Source organism: Balaenoptera physalus, assembly GCF_965194825.1.
Source record: "Balaenoptera physalus genome assembly, chromosome: 4".
NCBI classification, from domain to species: domain Eukaryota; kingdom Metazoa; phylum Chordata; class Mammalia; order Artiodactyla; family Balaenopteridae; genus Balaenoptera; species Balaenoptera physalus.
In genome coordinates, this window is record NC_138891.1 from 76,121,163 (window position 1) to 76,143,580 (window position 22,418).

At 38.6% G+C, this 22,418-nt stretch overlaps 1 protein-coding gene across 1 annotated transcript in view; it reads right to left on the reverse strand.

Annotated features, from left to right (window-relative positions):
* UMPS (uridine monophosphate synthetase) overlaps positions 1–22,418 on the reverse strand; it is a 44,629-nt gene that overhangs the window by 8,763 nt on the left and 13,448 nt on the right. Inside the window, exons 2-5 of the mRNA XM_082458659.1 lie at positions 18,921–19,074; positions 16,357–17,028; positions 12,189–12,364; positions 10,508–10,622 (exon numbers count right to left, since the gene is read on the reverse strand). Of these exons, the coding sequence (XP_082314785.1) occupies positions 10,508–10,622; positions 12,189–12,364; positions 16,357–17,028; positions 18,921–19,074 (1,117 nt within the window). The remainder of the gene's footprint in view (positions 1–10,507; positions 10,623–12,188; positions 12,365–16,356; positions 17,029–18,920; positions 19,075–22,418) is intronic.

A 22,418-nucleotide genomic window follows, 5' to 3' on the forward strand; every position in this document is an offset into this window, starting at 1 on the left:
TTTCTCTCTCTCTTCTCCTTCTGGGACCCCTGTAATCTGAATGTTGATGCATTTAATGTTGTCCCAGAGGTCTCTGTCCTCATTTCATTTTTCTTTTTTTATTAATTTTTATTGGAGTATAGTTGCTTTACACTGTTGTTAGCTTCTATTGCACAGCAAAATGAATCAGCCACACATATGCATGTATCACCTCCCTTTTGGATTTCCTTCCCATTTAGGACACCACAGTGCATTAAGTTGAGTTCCCTGTGCTATACAGTACATTCCCATCAGTTGTCTATTTTATACATAGTATCAATAGTGTATATGTGTTGATCCCAATCTCCCAATTCCTCACACCCCACTGTTTTCTTCCTTGGTATCCATACATTTGTTCTCTACGTCTGTGTCTCTATTTCTGCTCTGTAAATGAGGTCATGTATACCATTTTTCTAGATTCCACATATATGCATTAATATTTATTTTTCTCTTTCTGATTTACTTCACTCTGTACGACACTCTCTAGGTCCATTCACATCTCTACAAATGACCCAATTTCATTCCCTTTTATGGCTGAGTAATATTCCATTGTATATATGTACCACATCTTCTTTATCCATTCCTCTGTTGATGGACATTTAGGTTGCTTCCATGTCCTGGCTATTGTAAACAGTGCTATCATTTTTCTTTCTTTATTCTGTTCTGCAATAGTGATTTCCACCAATCTGTTTTCCAGCTCACTTATTTGTTCTACTGCCCTATTTATTCTGCTATTGATTCCTTCTAGTGTATTCTTCATTTCAGTTATTGTATTGTTCATGTTTGTTCTCTGAAGCTTCTAGCTTTTTTTTTTGGCTACACTGTGCAGCATGTGAGGATCTTACTTTCCCAACCAGGGATCAAACCCATGCTCCCTGCAGTGGAAGCATGGAGTCTTAACCACTGGACCACCAGGGAAGTCCCCTAGCTCTTTATTAAACATTTCTTATATCAGTCTGTGCCTCCATTCTTTTTCCAAGATCTTGGATCATCTTTACTATCATTACGATTGCCTATCTATCTCCACTTCACTTAGTTGTTCTTCTGGGGTTTTATCTTGTTCCTTCATCTCTGCCATCTCATTTTGTCTAATTTTCTGTGTTTGTGGTCTCCGTTCCTCAGGCTGCAGGATTGTAGTTCTTGCTTCTGGTGTCTGCCCCATGGTGGGTGAGGTTGGTCCAGGGGCTGGTGCAGGTTTCCTCATGGGAGGGACTGGTGCTGGCCCACTGGTGGATGGAGCTGGGTCTTGTCTCTGGTGGGCAGGGCCATCTCAAGGGCTATATTTACAGGCAGCTGTGGGGTCAGGACGACTTTAGGCAGCCTGCTTGTTGATGGGTGGAACTATGTTTCCACCCTGTTTGTTGTCTGGCCTGAGGTGTCCCAGCACTGGAGCCTGCAGGCTGTTGGGTAGGGCCAGGCCTTACCAAAATGGTGACCTCAGGGAAAGCTCATGCTGATGAATATTTCCTGGGGCCTCTGCCACCAGTGTACCTGCCCTACAGTGAGCCACAGTCAACCCTCACCTCCCCAGGAGACCCTCCAAGATCTGCAGGTAGGTCTGGCCCAGGCTTCTATGGAGTCACTGCTTTCCTCTGGGTCCAAGTGCATGTGAAACCTTGTGTGTGCCCTCCAAGAGTGGAGTCTCTGTTTCCCCCAGTCCTATGGAGCTGCTGCACTCAAGCCCCACTGGCCTTCAAAGCCAAATGCTCTGGCGGCTCCTTCTCCTGATGCTAGACCCCCAGGCCGGGGAGCCTGATGTGGGGCTCAGAACTCTCACTTCTGTGGGAGAACCTCTGTGATATAATTATTTTCCAGTTTGTGGGTCACCCACCCGGCAGGTAAAGGATTTGATTATATGGTAAAAGTGCCCCTCATACTGTCTTGTTTTGGCTTCTTTATCTTTGGGTGTAGAACATCTTTTTTGGTAGGTTCAAGTCTTTTTTTGCCAGTGGTTGTTCAGCAGTTGTGATTTTGGTGTTTCTGTGAGAGGAGGTAAGCTCAAGTCTTTCTACTCCACCATCTTGTCTCCAACTCTGGCAGTAGCTTTTGAAGTATGCAAATACATACAGTCCTGTGGGACTGCAAGCATAAGTTCTGCTGTCCCCAGATGAGTATCTAAATTCTTTCCTGGGAGATAACAGCTGTAGTGAGGCAGAAGGAGAGTGCAAACATGGTGTCCATCAGCTTATGGTCCCTGAAAACAGCTCTGTAGGCCCCAGGTGGTTGCCAAAACTGAAGCCTCAGGCCAAAGCTCCTGGACAAGCAAACAGGCCTCTTTCACAGAAAGATGGGATGTGTTTCAGTGTGCTGTCTGTCTGTGCAGTGCCCTGGGGGTGGTAGCCTGCCAGGAACTATCTATCTATCTATCTATCTCTTCAATTGTTAGTCCCGAACCTAAGCTCCCCCTGGCCTTTAGGGCCAAGCAATCAAGGGGTGTTCCCTGGGCAGCAGCTGCAAAAATCAGGGCACCAGCAACGTGTAAAAGCTCCCTTCCAGGAGATGAGGAAAGGGAAAGTGCGAAGATCTGCCCAATGGCTGTAGCAAAGCTGAGGGGGAGTGTAAAGATGGCACCTGTGGGAAAAAGTTAAAAAAAAAAAAAGAGAAAGAGATGCTGCTGCCAGCCAAAGCAGAGGGAGAGTGTGAAGATTGTGCCCACCAGTCTCTGTCCCTGGAGGGTGTTCCAGCAAGCTCTTGGATATGTGTGTTAAAGTATATGCCTACCCCTCAGGTCAACTCTTTAATATTAGCAAACAAGCCTTTTTTACTTAAAGTCTGAGCATGGGATCCCTCTGAGCTGGGCCCTGGGGCAGGTGAGTCTGAGCTTGCAAGCCTTTTAAGAGCCATTTCTCAGATCACTACTGTCTTGCGGGTCCCATGGACATAAGTAAAAGTCCCACTGATTTTCAAAGCTAGATGTTTTGGGGGGCTCGTCTTTCAGGTACAGGTCTTAAAAGTTAGTTATGATGCCTAATGTGTAGTTCAAACCCTTCCCTCCTCAGGGAGAAGCTCTGGGTTTTGAGTTCCACCCTGATTCTGGGTCTCCATACCAGGGGTGGGGTTAGCAGTGAGGTTGCACCCCAGCCTCTCCTACCCACTTCAATGTGGTTTTCTTCTTGTTTGCCTGATGTGTAGTATGTGCTCAGCCAGCCTTTCTGAGGAAATTGTTCCACACATAGCTATAGACTCAGTTTGTCTGTGGGAGGAGGTCAGTTCAGGATCTTCTTATGTTGCCATCTTGAACCAGAACCCCACTTTTTCCTTCTTTTTAAATTCTGCTGTTCCAGAAGCCTCCTATAAATGGCTTATTATTATCTTTCAAATCCAAGATGCTTTAAAAATCCCTAAGAAAGAGCTTAGATCCTAACTAACTGTACTTATCTAGTCAAAGATTGTGGAGGCTTCCAATGAACATTAACAACAGGTGCCAAGCAAAGAGTGCTTACTCTGTGCCAAGACATTGTGCTAAGTTGCTTTACGTACATTATCTCATTAAGCCTCTCAGCAACCCTATGAGGTTCAACAGTGTTACTACCCACATTTTACAGATCAAGAAAATGAGGCCTAAAGAAGGGAAGTGACTTGTCCAAAGATACTGGAAGGGCCAGGAATACAAATCTACCTGATTCATATAATGTTCAGCACAAATGTAGAGTTTAAAAATTGTAGAGTACTAAGGCAACTATCCTAAAGCCTTAGATAGGCAAGTCATTCTGCTGCGGCCTACTCTGTAGTATATAAAACCTGTAATGTGAAACTTGAGAAATGGAACAGAGACCTCCAATCCTCCCTAACCCCAGGGGAACATCTACTTTTCTTTGGTTAACCTGCTATAATGTTTTTTGTTTAAAGTACTTAATTGAAATCAAAACCCCAAAAAGGTAGTATCTTTCTTTGTAAGTGTGGTTATATTATTTATATAAAATAACTAGCTCCTTCAAGGTTGATAGGTATCCAACAGTTCTAGTATTTCAGGGTTTTAAAAAAAAAACAAGGTTTACCAAATCTATAGTCTCAATCATTATGTTCTCTGTGTTATCATTCCACTCACAGAAACACCAACTCTTACATCTGCTCCTATGCAGCATATTATCCATCCCTTCAACATCTGTATAAGTATTTACAGAACCTTTATGATGCACAGGGGTACTGTGCTAGAGGATATGCATTCTTCAGAAAGAGCTCTCATCCTCAAGGAGTTTGTAGCCTAGTGGGAGAATATTCCAAAACTCTACACATGCAAAAATATATATAAGGATGTTCAGTTTGTTAAAAGTCCAAATGCATCAACAGGGGAATGATTAAATATATTATGGCCCAACTGTAACTAGGATACACTGCTGTGGAGTTGTAAAAAGGTAACTCTAGACATGGAAACGTAACACAGCAGCACATACACAAAACAAACATTCTCCATACTCGATGAAGCAGAGTTGTTTTCATCTTAAATTGTTTTGCTGAGAACCAGATGTTCACAGTTCCAATCTTAAGGAAGGAAAGAGATGGAAAGTGGGATAGAATAAACTCCCATTCCTGTGATAAGCAAGGTTTCTCGTACAATAACCAATTCAGGAAAAATGTTTCCAGGCCACTATTTCTTCCCCATTCAAAACCAAAGCAGAGAAATCAAGCTGGTGGAGAAGAAATGAGAAGCTCACCTTCTCCCACAAATACATCAAAAAAATACATCTATATGTGGAACAATTCTCACAGAATCCTACTGAATGCTGGCAGAAGACCTCACACTTCTGAAAGGACAAAAAGAATCTCCACATGACCAGGTAGGACAAAAGAAAAAAAAATAGAAAGGAATCTGGACAGGACCTGCACCCCTGGGAGGAAGCTGTGAAAGAGGAAAGACTCCCGTACCCCGCGGAGCCCCCTCACCAGCAGGAAAAAAGGGATCAAAAATGTATTTGAAGAAATTATGGCTGCAAACTTCCCAAACCTAAAGAAGGAAACACATCCAGGTACAGGAAGCACAGAGGGTCCCAACAAGATGAACCCAAACAGACCTACACCAAGACATAATTAAAATGGCAAAAGTTAAAGAGAGGATTCTAAAGGCAGCAAGAGAAAAACAGTTCATTACAAGGAAACCTCCATAAGGCTATCAGCTGCTTTCTCTACAGAAACGTTGCAGGCCAAGAAGGGAGTGGCAAAAAATATTCAATCATTTAGAATAGAAGGAGAGAGAGAATTTCTTAGACAAGCAAAAAGTAAAAATACAGCAATACTAAACCTATCATAAAATAAATATACACGATGAAGAGTGGCCCCCACTCACTGCAACTAGAGAAAGCCCTCGCACAGAAACGAAGACCCAACACAGCCAAAAAAAAATAAATTTATAAAAAAAAAAAAAGAAATATAAAGGTCTTCTTCTCTAAATAGAAAAGCAAGAAGCTATATCAAAGAGAAAATTACAATCAAAAAGTGAATCACTTAAATAAGCCACTATACAAATTAAAAAGGAAAAAAATAAATTTTTTTTGTGTGAAAGTGATGATGACCACAGTGAACAGCAAAAGGATAAACATGAAGATGTAAAAGAGGACATCAATATCATAAAATGTTGAGGAGGAGAGTTAAGAAAATGTAGATTCTTTTTTTTTTAGAATGTATTTGAGCCTATATGACTTCCAGTCTAAAGCAAGTAGATATACGAAGGGGTTAACATACTTGAAAAACAGGGTAACCACAAGTCAAAAACACACAACAGATTCACAAAAACCAAAAAGAACACAACCATAAAATAAAAGGAAATCAAACCACAAAAGGAAAAACAAAAAGAAAAGGGGAAGAAGAGGAAATACAGAATTAACTGGGAAAAAAGATTTAAAATGGCAATAAATACACATCTATCAAGAATTACCTTAACCATCAATGGACTAAATGCCCCAATCAAAAGACACAGAGTGGCAGACTGGATAAAAAAAACAAAAGCCTACAATATGCTGCCTATAAGAGACCCACTTTAGGGCAAAGGACACACAGATTGAAAGTGAGGGGGTGGAAAAAGATATTTCATGCAAACGGAAATGATAAGAAAGCAGGGGTCACAATACTTGTATCAGACAAAATAGACTTTAAAACAAAGGCCATTAAAAAAAGATAAAGAAGGACACTATATAATGATAAAAGGATCAATACAAGAAGAGGATATTACTCTCATCAACATATATGTACCTAATATAGGAGCACCTAAATACATAAATATTAACAGACATAAAGGGAGAAATTGACTGGAATACCATATTAGTAGGAGACCTTAACACCCCACTCACATCAATGGACAGATCTTCCTAGACAGAAAATCAATAAGGCATCAGATCCTAAATGATACAACAGAACAGTTAGACTTAATTGATATTTTTAGAACATTACATCCAAAAAACCCTGAATACACATTCTTTTCAAGTGCATGTGGAACATTCTCTAGGATTGACCACATACTAGAGCACAAAGCAAGCCTCAACAAATTTAAGAGGATAGAAATTATTTCAGGCATCTTTTCTGACCACAACAGCATGAAACTAGAAATCAACCATAGAAAAAGAAATGAGAAAAAAACAATTACATGGAGTCTAAACAACATGCTACTAAAAAACCAATGGGTCAACGATGAAATCAAAGAGGAAATTAAAAAAAATACCTTGAGACAAATGACAATGAAAACACAACCACACATTGTCTGTGGGATGCCGCAAAAGCAGTTAGAGGGGAAGTTCATAGCGATACAAGCCTTCCTCAAAAAACTAGAAAAATCTCAAGCAACCTAATCTACCACCTAAAAGAATTAGAAGAAGAAGAACAAACAAAACCTAAAGTCACCAAAAGGAAGGAGATAATAAAGATCAGAGACAAAAAATGTAAAATAAAAATTAAAAAAAAAAACAACAGATAAAATCGATAAAACCAAGAGCTGGTTCTTTGACAGTGTAAACAAAATTGAAAAACCTTTGGCCAGGCTCATCAAGAAGAAAAGAGAGAGAACCCAAATAAGAAAGAAAAAAGGAGAAATAAACAATACTGCAGAAATACAAAACACTGTAAGAGAATATTATGAACAACTACATGCCAACAAATTTGCGAACCTAGAAGAAATGGACAAGTTTTTCTAGAAACATACAGCCCACCAAAACTGAATCAAGAAGAAATAAATAATCTGAACAGACCAATCACTAGAAGTGAAATAGAATCTGTAAAAAAAAAAACAAAAAAAAACAAAAACAAAAAACTCCTTACAAACAAAAGTTCAGGACCAGGTGGCTTCACAGGCAAATTCTACCAAACATATAAAGAAGAACTTATACCAATCCTTCTCAAAATCTTCCAAAATATTGAAAAGGAGGGAATACTCTCAAAGACATTCTATGAAGCCACCATCACCCTGATACCAAAACCAGACAAATATACCACCAAAAAAAAAAATTACAGGCCATTATCTTTGATGAATACAGATGCAAAAAACTACTAGCAAAACCAAATAAAATATTAGCAAAATATTAGCAAACCAAATCCAACAACACATAAAAAAGATCATGCCCCACAACCAAGTTGGATTCACCCCAGGATTACAAGTATGGTTCAACAAATGCAAATCAATTAATGTGATACATCACATTAACAAAGAAAAGACAAAAATCACATGATCATCTAAATAGATACAGAAAAAGCATTTGATAAAATTCAACATCCATTCATGATAAAAACTCTTACCAAGGTGGGTTATAGAGGAAACATATCAACACAATAAAAGCTATTTATGACAAACCCACAGCCAGTATAATACTCAACAGTGAAAAGCTGAAATCCTGCTAAAATCTGGAACAAGGTTGCCTACTCTCATGACTTCTATTCAACATAGTATTGGAATTCAGACAAGAAAAAGAAACAAAAGGTATCCAAATTGGAAGGGAAGATGTAAAATTGTCATTCTATGCAGATGACATGATACTATATATAGAAAACCCTAAAGAACTGATAAATTCAGCAAGGTAGCAGGATACAAGATTAACATACAGAAATGGGTTGCATTTCTTTACACTAACAACACAATATCAGAAAGGGAATGTAAAAAAACAATACCTTTTAAAATCATACCAAAAAAAAAAACTTAGGAATAAAGCTGACCAAGGAGGTGAAAGATTTATATGCTGAGAACTATAAAACATTAATAAAGGAAATTGAAGATGACTTAAAGAAATGGAAAGATATCCCAGGCTCTTGGATTAGAATTAATATCATTAAAATGGCCATACTACCCAAAGCAATATACAGCTTTAATGTGATCCGTATCAAATAACCCATGACATTTTTCACAGAACTAGAACAAATAATCCTAAAACTTATATGGACCAAAAAAGACCCAGAATTGCCAAAGCAATCCTGAGGAAAAAGAACAAAGCAGGAGGCATAAACCTCCCAGACTTCAGACAATACTACAAAGCTACAGTAATCAAAACAGTGTGGAACTGGCATGAAAACAGACATGGATCAATAGAACAGAAATAGAGAGCCCAGAAATAAACCTGCATACCTATGGTCAATCTTGACAAAGGAGACGAGAATATACAATGGAGAAAAGACAATCTCTGCAGCAAGTGGTGTTGAGAATGCTGGACAGCCGCATGTAAATCAACGAAGTTAGAACACACCCTCACACCATGCACAAAAATAAACTCAATATGGCTTAAAGACTTAAATATATGACACGACACCATAAAACTCCTAGAAGAGAACATAGGCAAAACATTCTCTGACATAAACCATACTAATGTTTTCTTAGGTCAGTCCCAAGGCAGTAGAATAAAAGCAAAAATAAACAAATGGGACCTAATCAAACTTAACAAGCTTTTGCACAGCAAAGGAGACCATAAACAAAACGAAAAGACAAACTACAGAATGGGAGAAAATATTTGCAAACAATGTGACTGCAAGGGCTAGATTTCAGAAAATATACAAACAGCTCATGCAACTCAACAACATTAAAAAAAAAAACCCAATCAAAAAATGGGCAGGAGACCTAAATAGACATTTCTCCAAAGAAGACACACAGATGGCCAACAGACACATTAAAAGATGCTCAATATCACTAATTACTAGAGAAATGCAAATCAAACCTACAATGAGGCACCACCTCACACACGTCAGAATAGCCATCATTAAGAAGTCTACAAATAACAATGCTGGAGAGGGTGTGGACAAAAGGGAACCTAACTACTCTGGTGGTGGGAATGTATGTTGGGACAGCCATTATGGAGAACAGTAAGGAGGTTCCTCAGAAAACTAAAAATAGAGTTGCCATATGATCCAGCAATCCCACTCCTGGGCACATATCTGGACAAAGCTATAATTCAAAAAGATAACATGCACCCCTATGTTCATAGAGGCACTATTCACAATAGCCAAGACATGGAAACAACCTAAATGGCCATCAACAGATGAATGGATAAAGAAGAAGTCACACACACACACACACACACACACACACACACACACACACACACACACACACACTGGACTACTACTCAGCCATAAAAAAGAACAAAATAATGTCATCTACAGCAACATGGATAGGCCTAGGCATTATCATACTATGTGAAGTAAGTCAGAAAGAGAAAGACAAATACCCTGTGATACCACTTATATGTGGAATCTAAAATATGACACAAATGAACATATCCATGAAACAGAAACAGACTCACTGACACAGAGAACAGACTTGTGGTTGCCAAGTGGGAGGTGGGGTGGGAGAGGGATGGAGTGGGAGTTTGGGGTTAGCAGATGCAATCTATTATATATAGAGTGGATAAACAACAAGGGTCTACTGTATAGCACAGGGAACTATATTTAATATTCTGTGATAACTCATAATGGAAAAGAATACTTTAAAAGTGTATATATATGTATAACTTAATCACTTTTCTGCACAGCAGAAATGAACACAACATTGTAAATCAACTATATTTCAATTTAAAAAAGTAAAAAAACAAAACAAAACAACTTTGAACCCCAAAAGGACATTTAATAACCTAGATTACTCCTTCACTGACTAGAGACTATCATTGAGAAAGTCTGCTCTTTTTCTTTTAGCCACTGCAACTGCATTTCTCAGACTGTTAAAAGTGTTAACGTGTTCAGGTAAGTTTGGATGACATGACAGAACCGTGTATCTCCACACTGAAGAGCCACAATAAACATTAGCACATCAAAGGCTCTGCAAAGTCCTAAACAAATGTCTGATTTTGTTTAACCTAGAGCATTCCTCCTTGAGCACAGAACACCTTTCTTGGCAGCATATTTGGAACATCAGTTGGGAACAATTAAAATTATCAGTTTCTGGGCATTTTTCAACAAAAAGTAGCTTTCTAGATTTTCATCCTAAAATTAGACTGCAAGCTTTTTTGCATATCTAGGTTTTATTTTGTCCTTGCTTACTTGGGTAAAGAAGCATTTTGGAAAAACCATTACCAATGAATAGACTTACCTCCTGCTTCTAACTGAACTCCTGGAGTCAAGTGAAGAAATTCTGGTTTCATGCTTACTCGGGAGCCAGAAATAAAACCAACCACGAATTCAGAATGCTCTTCAGCCATTCTCACCTAAATGGAATGTAATAAAAGATTACAAGAAAGCACTTAACCACACAGAATGTAAGAAACTTTATTTCATAGATGCATTTCCTCATTTCATATTAAACTAATTACATCTAAAACGGGTAATCCTAGATATGAATCTACACATTTGCTCCATTAAGACCACCCTGAAATAACCCTTTCTGTCCCCTTCTCCTATAACCAAACACTAAAAACACTAAAAATCCTATATTATGTGCATCTAAAATCTAGATGCTGCATCGTTACTTATTTGTAATAATGCTTGGGGACCTACCTACTTCCAAAAAGGATATAAGTAGTACTGTAGAATACATTTATAATGGTATAAAACCACACTGACTTACTGCCTATCTACATAGATATTCAAGGACAGCCATCACATAAAAAACCGCTCTGTTGTTAAGAGCTAGCTAAAGAAATCTTACCTCTACAGCTTTCCCTCTTCTTTAACATTTGCCAATAACTTGTCTCCACAATTTCTCTACCATTACCTCACATTCATAGAAGTTTCCTTAGAAGGTCTGCCTTTCTAATTTGGCTCTTCCCTGAGGCCCAGACTGTTCCATTCTTGCCACTAAGTACTACCACCAACCAAAAATCAATGTATTGTCCTTGAGCCAGATCCAGAATGCCAAATATTAGCACTGACTCATGGGCCCTCTGCTATGAGAGTTGGGAAATCACAGACACTTATGGTCAATTCAGGGGTGGTGTTAAAACCTGGTCCTAGGGCCATGTGAATTCTTCACAGTTCCACAAGCTTTGAAATATGAAAAATAAATTCCCATGTAAAAATAAAAATTTTATTAAAATAAAAATTCCTATTACTTTAAAAAGTAATAGTCTTTAAAATATCTGCAAAGATAATCCATCTATCTTTCTAGGTGACTATCCAATTATGAAACTTGCCCAGAGGAGAATGTGAAGAGGAGCTTTATAACTAGATGATTATCCATCTCTCATTTTTTTCTGGCTTGCAGGGGGTTGGAGCTGGGTACTAACATGTATGGTGTTATAAGGATTTTTAATAATGGGGAGTTACTAAAGGAAACAATGTGTCTGGACTCTATAGTTAAGAGCTCTCCCATACAATGCCAATCAATATCAAAGACTGAAAAGGTAAGCTGCTTCATGTGGGCTGCTGTCATGAGAATGTGCATCTCTGTGTGACTCGGGAGATTCCAAGAAACTGCGTATCTGGGAAAAAGCTATTCAATTTCAATTCATGGTGAAAGGGAAAAAACTCCTCTATCTTAAAGACCAGGTAAATACAGACATATGTTTATTTGACCCAATATCTGTGTTTCAATGTTTCTCTCTTAGAGTACAGTTCAAATTTCTTTGGTGTACACTACAAGATATAAAATGCTATTAACCATCAGGGTATTCTAGCCAACTAGTATTAATATACTGTCACACAAACAGCAGGTGATTTTTTTGTTTTTGACAGCAATTCCATAGACCCCAAATTAAGGTATTTTCTTCCCCTGTAACATCTAGTGTCACAGCCCTGGCCTTCTGTTGCCCCAGTCTCTCTCCTCTGTCACTTACCGCTGCTTCAGTGTAGCTCCCAGTGGCCAAGGAGCCAGCAGAGCTCATTTCTGCAATGAGTAAGCATGCCCGGTGCAGGGGCAGGCCTACTTCTCCCAGGCCTTTCACAACTCCTGAGCCTGGAACCACATGAGCATTTACTAGATCTGCCCAAGAAGCTATTTTAAAGACACCACCTATGAAAAGGGGGAAAAAGATATCTGTCAATTTCCAAACAAAAACCCTTAACTTTTTACCCAACCAACCAAGTACAATATGGAAATAATCTCCTAATAACATGTTTATGAAATAGTGAAACACTTCAAGAATTTTAGTGATTATCAATGGACCTACTTGTGAAAAATTTATCTGTCCACCTGGTTAGCTGGTTGAGAAATCACAAGCAGAAAAAAATCTTATAAGCTCTACACTTAGTTTACTAGCAAAACTGATAAGACTGTTTTTCCTTGCAGGCTGACGTTTGTGACTACCAATAAGATTTATGCAACTGGAAAGGGTCCAGTGAAGACAGGTTGTTTGTTGAGTGGAAGATATCAACTGAAATTCCTCTGAAGATGACAAATTTTCATTCTGTAGGGATCTCTCAGAAACTTTACCATCTCTCAAATCTACTTGTTCCTTAGGTCTCTTTAGCTCTTCAAATTTCAATAGACAATTGTATTCATTTTAAAAGCAGACAACAGTAACCCAAGTAGATTTTTGAAAAAAAAAAAACTATATGCAAACTTGTAGAAAGTTTGTATAACTCTTTCAACAGTCAATCTTTTTTTAAAAAGTATTTATTTATTGATTTGGCTGCACCAGGTCTTACTTGTGGCATGCGGGCTCTTAGTTGCAGCATGAGGGCTCTTAGTTGCAGCATGCGGGATCTAGTTCCCTGACCATGGATTGAACCTGGGCCCCATGCATTGGGAGTGCAGAGTCTTAACCACTGGACCACCAGGGAAGTCCCAACAGTCAATATCTTTAGCACATGAAGAAAGTCATTACAGACAAATCTCGCCTAAAGAAATAGCTTAAGAATATGTATGTATTACTTTAAGAAAAATTGTTATCTCAAAAGATGATTATAACTGTTAATATAAAATGTCTGTTGTAAGGGTAAGTGAAAAAAGAGATATACACACTATAACAGAAAGTTGCATACAAGAATGGGTAAAGAATTGGTAAAGAATTAAGCAGTTTTTTAAAACTAATGTATGCTCTACCTTGAGCTCCTATTTAACAAAATTTTTTAAAAAGGATGCATATCAACAGATCATTTTCTGCTAAAAATAAATCTTACTTTATACTACCTTTTCCTTGTTTTCTATATCTGCAATTTTCATTCTTTGAATATTCAGAACTCATTGTGTTCTGCAGGGCCAACATCTGTCATTTTTGCCTGCCTAGAACCCATGTCCCTTTCTTCTGGCATAAGCATAGCCATTTTCTTTAGGGAAATTACCCCTAACTATACCTTGGGGTTCAAGAAGTTTACATAAATAGCCTCACAATGATCAAGGGATCAACCCTAGAAGACGAAGACATAACAACTGTAAATATTTATGCACCCAACACAGGAGCACCTCAATACATAAGGCAAATGCTCACAGCCGTGAAAGGGGAAATCAACAGTAACACAATAATAAATAGTGGGGGAATTTAACACCCCACTTACACCAATGGACAGATCATCCAGACAGAAAACTAATAAGGAAACAAAAGCCTTAAATGACACGTTAGACCAGATACACTTAACCGATATTTACAGGACATCCCATCTGAAAGCAGCGGAATATACTTTCTTCTCAAGTGCACACGGAACATTCTCCAGGACAGATCACATCTTGGGTCACAAATCAAGCCTCAGTAAATTTAAGAAATTGAAATCGTATCAAGCAACTTTCAAACTACAACACTATGAGATTACAAAGCAATTACAGTAAGCAAACTGTAAAAAACACAAACACGTGGAGGCTAAGCAACAGGCTACTAAATAACCAAGAGATCACTGAAGAAATCAAAAAATACCTAGAGACAAATGACAAAGAAAACACGACGACCCAAAACCTAAGGGATGCAACAAAAGCAGTTCTAAAAGGGAAGTTTACAGCAATACAATCCTACCTCAAGAAACAAGAAACATCTCAAATAAACAACCTAACCTTATACATAAAGCAACTAGAGAAAGAAGAACAACAAAAAACCCCCAAAGTTAGTAGAAGGAAAGAAATCATAAAGATCAGAGCAGAAATAAATAGAAACGAAGAAAACAACAGCAGAGATCAATAAAACTAAAAGCTGGTACTTTGAGAAGATAAACAAAATTGATAAACCTTTAGCCAGACTCATCAAGAAATAAAGGGAGAAGACTCAAATCAATAAAATTGGAAATGAAAAAGAAGTTATAACACACTGCAGAAATACAAAGGATCATAAGAGACTGCTACAAGCAACTATATGGCAATAAAATGGACAACCTGGAATAAATGGACAAATTCTTAGAAAAGTACAACCTTCCAAGACTGAACCAGGAAGAAATAGAAAATATGAACACACCAATCACAAGTAATGAAATTGAAACTCTGAATAAAAATCTTCCAACAAACAAAAGTCCAGGACCAGATGGCTTCACAGGCGAATTCTAGTAAACATTTAGAGAAGAGCTAACACCTATCCTTCTCAAATTCTTCCCAAAAACTGCAGAGGGAGGAACACTCCCAAACTCACTGTACGAGGCCACCATCACCCTGATACCAAAACCAGACAAAGATACCACAAAAAAAGAAAATCACAGGCCAATATCACTGATGAACATAGACGCAAAAATCCTTAACAAAATACTAGCAAACCGAATCCAACACATTAAAAGGATCATACACCATGATCAAGTGGAATTTATCCCAGGGATGCAAGGATTCTTCAATATATGCAAATCAATCAATGTGATACACCATATTAACAAATTGAAGAATTAAAGCCACATAATCGTCTCAATTGATACAGAAAAAGCTGCTCAACATCACTAATTATTAGAGAAATGCAAATCAAAACTACAATGAGGTATCACCTCACACGGGTCAGAATGGCCATCATTAAAATATCTACAAACAATAAATGCTGGAGACGGTGTGGAGGAAAGGGAACCCTCTTGCACTGTTGGTGGGAATGTAAATTAATACAGCCACTATGGAGAACAGTATGGAGGTTCCTTAAAAAACTAAAACTAGAACTACCATGTGACCCAGAATCCAACTACTGGGCATATAGCCAGAGAAAACCATAATTCAAAAAGACACATGCACCCCAATGTTCATTGCAGCACTATTTACAATAGCCAGGACATGGAAGCAACCTAAATGTCCATCAACAGAGGAATGGATAAAGAAGATGTGGTAACTATATACAGTGGAATATTACTCAGCCATAAAAAGGAACGAAATTGGGTCACTTGTAGAGATATGGATGGACCTAGAGACTGTCATATAAGTCAGAAAGAGAAAAACAAATATTGTACATTAACGTATGTATGTGGAATCTAGAAAAATGGTATAGATGACCTTATTTGCAAAGCAGAAATAGAGACAGATGTAGAGAACAAACGTTAAGGACACCAAGTTGCGGGGGGGATGAATTGGGAGATGGGGATTGACATATATATACTATTGATACTATGATAGATAACTAATGAGAACCTACTGTTTAGCTCAGGGATCTCTACTCAGTGCTCTGTGGTGACCTAAATGAGAAGGAAATCCAAAAATAGAGAGGATATATGTATACGTATAGCTGATTCACTTTGCTGTACAATAGAAACTAACACAACATTGTAAAGCAACTATACTGCAATAAAATTTTTTAAAAAAATAGCCTCACATCACCAGGAGCAGGGTATATTACCCAGGTGAGCTAATAAAGGTATTCTATACTCCAGGTCTGAGTGATTGGTCTGGGGCAGGTATGAGGAGTGTGCCTACCTGAGAAAGAAGTCAAGAGAGAAGAAAGCAGAGCTGAGACTTGGAGAGAAAGCAAGGCCAAAAGACATCACTTGAGCTCCTAGAGCCAACCACGCTTGACAGGCTTTTCTACAGCTGGACTTCGTCATGTGAGCCAGTACATTTCCTTCTGTTCTTCAGCCAGTTTAAGCTGGATTTGTGATTCTTGTTGGTTCCTGAATAATACTTACCTTCATACTGCTTTTTTACCGTGTTTCCTATATCTGCAAATTTCCGGTCTTCAAATATTAGAAACTCATGGCGTTTTGCCAGAATGGTTAACTCCTTCATCACATCCAGAGTAAAATCATTCAAAATATCTACATGAGTCTTGAGCATGCAGATTCTGGGTCCTAAAGCATCTGCTAGCTGCAACAGCTCTCTGGACTCTGAAATATCAGCGGACAGGCACAGATTGGTCTCCTTCTTTTGCATAAGCCTGAGAAGCTTTGATGCAACTGGGTGGATCCCGGGCAGCTCTGCACGTGCACCAAAGCTTAGTTCTTTGGGTCCTTTCTTTACAGAAGGGAGAGAACCATTGTGATTAGCTGCCACAAAAACATTCTCCTGAATAAATCTCTTCACTCTCTCGACCATCTCAGCATCAATTTTTTTCTGTTGCTGAAGGATCTCCAGCATTTTGGACAATGTACACACTGAGTGGAGACGAATCCCATGCGCCTGCAACTTGTCCTTTCCTCCTTGCTCTCTGTCCAGCAGCACTATGGCATCAGTGACCTTCAAGCCCTCCTTCTGAAGAACCTCAACAGTTTCCAAAACACTAGATCCACTGGTGACAACATCTTCAATGATCAAACAGGTTTCTCCTGGATTAACAGCCCCTTCTACAAGACGCTTAGTACCTAGAAAAGAAAAAATTACGTTGACTCTGTTTTAAAGTTATATATTTCAGCCAACTCAAGATGTATCTTGCAGTATAAATTTGGCATGTATTTATGAAGAGGGGGATAATCAATTATATTTTCTGATAATCTACTTTGGAACTACTTTATTTTTAAAATTCCTAATGAATCTTCAATGTGCCACAATTACTGTTTTGTTCAGTGCCTATGTATTTCAAAATTGTCAAAGTTACATATACAGAACATTTTTAGTAAAACTAGCAAATTATTTAACAGTGTAAAACATCATTTAATGTGTTTATGATCAAAATTTCAAATACAGGTTTTATTAAGGCAAGATCACCTAGGTCAATGAAAGTTATGAAACAAAGAATAGCCCAATATCATCAATGAAATCATTCCTTTTTCCATTAACAATTTCTTTATTCAATATCAGCCAAACAACTGGCCTTCTGAGCACATAAATGCAGGAGGGAAAATATTCGACAACCAATGAGGTCAATCACCACAGCGTTATGAGCTATGTAATGTAATGCGACTAAACACACTTCCCCACTCCAACCCCTACTGCAGACTATTTTCAGATAATCTACAAACTGTAAATACTCAGGCTGTAGACTACAGACTCATGGTTTAGAGATTCATTTTTATATTTCCCACTACCAAATTTATCTTATTTTGAAACAGAATAGATATACTGGGCATTTTGCCTACTTTCTGAACTTTCCACAGGTACTGTCTTTGCCCTTTCCCCAACTCCTTTCCTTCCCTTGCAGAATCAGCAAGTTTAACTGAATCACCTTAGACGAGAACGTAAGACTGCGAGTACTTACAGGTATATTTTTAAATTAATGATCTTATTCTAAGAAATATCTTTGAAGATACATAATAAGGAAATAGAAACAGTAGTCTTATGGCAGGGACTCATATAGATAAACACTGTGCCACTAAGTGGCAAAAATATTTGTCTAATTTTTTTATAATGGAGAATTTCAAACAAAACTACACAAAATAGTATAACAAACCTCCACAAATACAGCACCTCACCACTTAACAACTCATGGGCAATCTTGTTTCAACTGTAACTCCAACACCACCCTCCCCCCTCATAATTTTTAGACGCAAATCCCAGACATCATATGATTTCATCATAAAATTTTTAGAACACATCTGTAAAAAGGACTCTTTTCAAAAATAAGTAACAAAAACAGTATCACACCAACATAAAACAACATGAAAAAAGCATTAATTCTTAAGATCAAATATGAAGTCAGTTCCAATACTTTTAGATTGATTTAGTATTAAAGCAGCCCATGTTTAAAACACCCACCTGATAAGCTACTGCCATGAACCCATAAAAAAATCTCTATTTAGAATTTCATGTGGCATTTACATTGCCTTTTTTTTTTTTTTTTTTTTTGCCACCCTGGACAGCTTGTGGGATCTTATTTCCCCAACGAGGGTTCGAACTTGGGCCCCTTGCAGTGGAAGTGCAGAGTCCTAACCACTGGACTGCCAGGGAATTCCCTGACATTGCTTTAAGAGATTAATTTTATTCATTCAATTTAAATATAAATACACTGGGAAAGTAAGTGCTCTTAAAACATTCTTCTGATGAGGGAAGCGCTGGTAAAAATGCTGGGTTTCATACATTTGGTGCACAAAAAAAGCACTTTTTTTCATTGCCTAATTAATACAAAGCATTTCACCTCGAGACTCTAAAGGAAAGGGAGGTGATTTATAACAACAGTTAACAAATTCCACAGGCCATAACAACTTAAAGGCCCTATGAAGAATATTCAAGGTGACTATGAACATCAGTGCCTAGAAGAACAAATTCTAAAAGTATCAGGTTACATATCAACTTAAAGCTTATACTGTTTTTACTTTACCATAATCCTTTGTTTCTTTCCTTCTAATAAGCATTGGAATTTGGTTGGTTGAACAGATAACCGTGGCCAATGGTAAAGCTGTATAAGGTACTCCACACACAGTATCAAAATTGATCCCTGCATTTTGGGCAGTTTGGAATAAAATTTCTGCAACCTGTTAAAAAACAACACATAAACCAATTACTATTATTACTATTTTAAGTGGTGTATAAATCATGTAACAACATAAAGACAGTAACAACCCAGCAAGGGAGAGTCTTAAACCTGATCAGAAAAATATAAATGCCTTTTTGTTAGATTATCCTCTCCACAAATCCCAGTTTACAAATATAAATATAAAAACAGAAGAATTAACCTACTTAGCTAGACTCAGGGCTGCTCCAAGGGCAACACGGAATGTGTTAGGAAAAGCTATGATGTTCACCCTGAAGACTAAGGATGACCCCTAGGCCTCACAGTTTTCCTTAGTAATTCATTATGCTTGTCATGTCTAAACCTAACACCTGCTAGTTTTATTTTCCCAACAGAAGTCTTCAATTAAGAAGTTTCACAAGAGAAATTAAGAAAACAATTGCATTAAAAAGAATAAAAGAGGGACTTCCCTGGCAGTCCAGTGGTTAAGACACCGTGCTTCCACTGCAGGGGGCATGGGTTCAATCCCTGGTCAGAGAACTAGGATCCCACATGCCGTACAGCACAGCCAAAAAAAAAAAAAAAAGAATAAAACACTTACAAATAAATTTAACCAAGGAAGTGAAAGACCTGTACACTAAAAACATAAGACATTGATTTAAAAAACAAACAAACAAACAAACTGAAGATGACATAAGTAAATGGAAAAATATTCCATGGTCATGCATCAGAAAAATTAAACTGTTAAACTGTCCATACTAAAAGCAATATACAGATTCAATGAAATTTCTAAAAAATTACAATGGCACTTTTCACAGAAATGAACAAGCAACCCTAAAATTTGTATGGAATCACAAAAGACCCTGGATAGCCAAAACGATCTTGAGAAAGAAAAACCAAGCTGGAGGTATCATACTCCCTGATTTTCAAACTATATTACAAAGTAATAGTAGTCAAAACACTACGGTATTGGCATAGATACAGACACACAGGTCAACAGAACAGAATAGAGAGCCCAGAAGTAAACCTACACATATATGTTCAATTAATTTACATCAAAGGAGCTAAGAATACACAAAGGGAAAAGGACAGTCTCTTCAACAAAATGGCTTTGGGAACACTAGACTACATCTTACACCATACACAAAAATTAACTCAAAATGGATTAATGCCTTGAATGTAAGACCTGAAACCATAAACCTCCTAGAAGAAAACAGGCGGTAAGTTCCTTGACAATGGTCTTAACAATGATTTTTTGGATTTGACACCAAAAGCAAAGAAATAAAGCCAAAAATAAACAAGTGGGAAGGTGGTTCAAGATGGTGGAGTAAGAAGATCCTGAACTCACCTCCTCCCATGGACACAACAAATCTACAACTACATTAAGAACAATTCCTCTGAAAAGAACCTGAGAACTAGCTGAACAGCTACTCCACAACAAAGGATAAAAGGGCACATGGAGATGGGTAGGAGAGTTAGAGACATAGTCTCGCAAAGACTCCATCACTACTTCAGCAACCCATAACCAGGAGGGATCTCACAAATACGGAACTTCTCCCTGATGCTCCACATCAGTCACCCCAACCCTTGGGACCTACACCAGAGAGATGAGCACTCAAAACACCTGGCGTTGAAAACCAACAGGGCTTGGATCCCGGAAAACCATATGGATGTAGGGAATAGAGATCTGCTCTTAAATGACTTGTGTGCAGACTCACTCTCCCTGGGACCCAGCACAAAAGCTGCAGTCTGAAAAAAGCCTAGATCATATGTGAAGTAAATTCACTTGCTAATCTTAAAGTGTCTGCCAGAGGGGCTCTGTTGGGGCTCTCTCCAGGTATGGAGCCACTGGCAGGCACCATTTTTACACTCTCTTTCTAACTTGCTACTGCCCGCCCCTCCCTGCACCACAGCCCCAGCCCCACCAGAGGCAGTGGGTGAATACACCACTTCCCCATGCTTCTGCTGCAGCCTGTCCCCCCACCCTCCACTGATCCTGCAGCCACACCAGTGGTGTGGATGCACACCAAAGCCAGCGGGCACATGTAGCCCAAATAGGGGACACCACTTGAGTGTGTGCTCTCGTTGCTAGGGGGAATTGCATTTCTGGGCCCCACAGGTGTGAAACAATCAAAGACACAGTTTGAGAAACAACCAAGAACTAGAGCAAGGTTAAACAGTAAGGTTCATTTCCCAAACAGGGCCACCCCGTCAAGACTGGAAGAGATAACTGTATCACCTAACACATAGAAACACAGAGTCAAGCAAAATGAGAAAACAGGTATACGTTCCAAACGAAAGCAAAAGATAAAACCCCAAGAAAAAACCTTAATGAAACAGAGATAAGTAATTTACCTGATAAAGAACTCAAAGTAATGGTCTTAAAGATGCTCACCAAAATAGGAAAAAGAATGGATGAACACAGAACTTCAACAAAGAGACAGAAAATATAAAAACGTACCAAAGACAAGTCAAAGAGCTGAAGAATACAATAACTGATCTGAAAAATAAACTAGAGGGGTTCAACAGCAGATAAGATGAAGCAGAAGAAAAGATCAGTAATCTGGAAGACAGGGCAGTGGAACTCACCCTAACAGAGCTGCAATAAACAGAACAAAACACCAGCATTTTAAAAAGCAAAAATAGCCTAGGGGACCTAGGGAAAAATACTGAGAATAACATTCACATTATAGATTAGAAGAGTCCCAGAAGAGAGGGAAAAAAGGGGCAGAAAACTTATTTGAAGAAATAATGACTGGGGGGCAGAGACAAGATGGCAGAGGAGAAGGACTTGAGCTCACCTCTTCTTACAAAAACACCAAAATCACAACTAACTGCTGAACAACCATAGACAAAAAAAATGCTGGAACCTACCAAAAAAGATATTCTACACCCAAAGACAAAGAAGAAGCACAATGAGAAGGCAGGAGGGGTGCAATCGCAATAAAATCAAAACCCATACCCGCTGGGCAGGTGACCCACAAACTGGAAAATAATTATACCACAGAAGTTCTCCCACATGAGTGAAAGTTCTGAGCCCCACATCAGGCTCCCCAGCCTGGGGGTCTGGCAATGGGAGGAGGAGCCCCCAGAGAATCTGGCTTTGAAGGCCAGCAGGGTTTGATCACAGGAACTCCGCAGGACTGGGGGAAATAGAAACTCTACTCTTGGAGGGCACACAAAAGGTCTCATGTGACCAGGACCCAGGGAATAAAGCAGTAACCTCATAAGAGGCTGGGCCAGACCTACTTGATGGTACTGGAGGGTCTCCTACGGAGGTGGGGTGGGGGAGGCAGCTGTGGCTCACTGTGGGGACAAAGACACTGGTGGTGGTAGTTCTGGGGAGTACTCATTGGCATGAGCCCT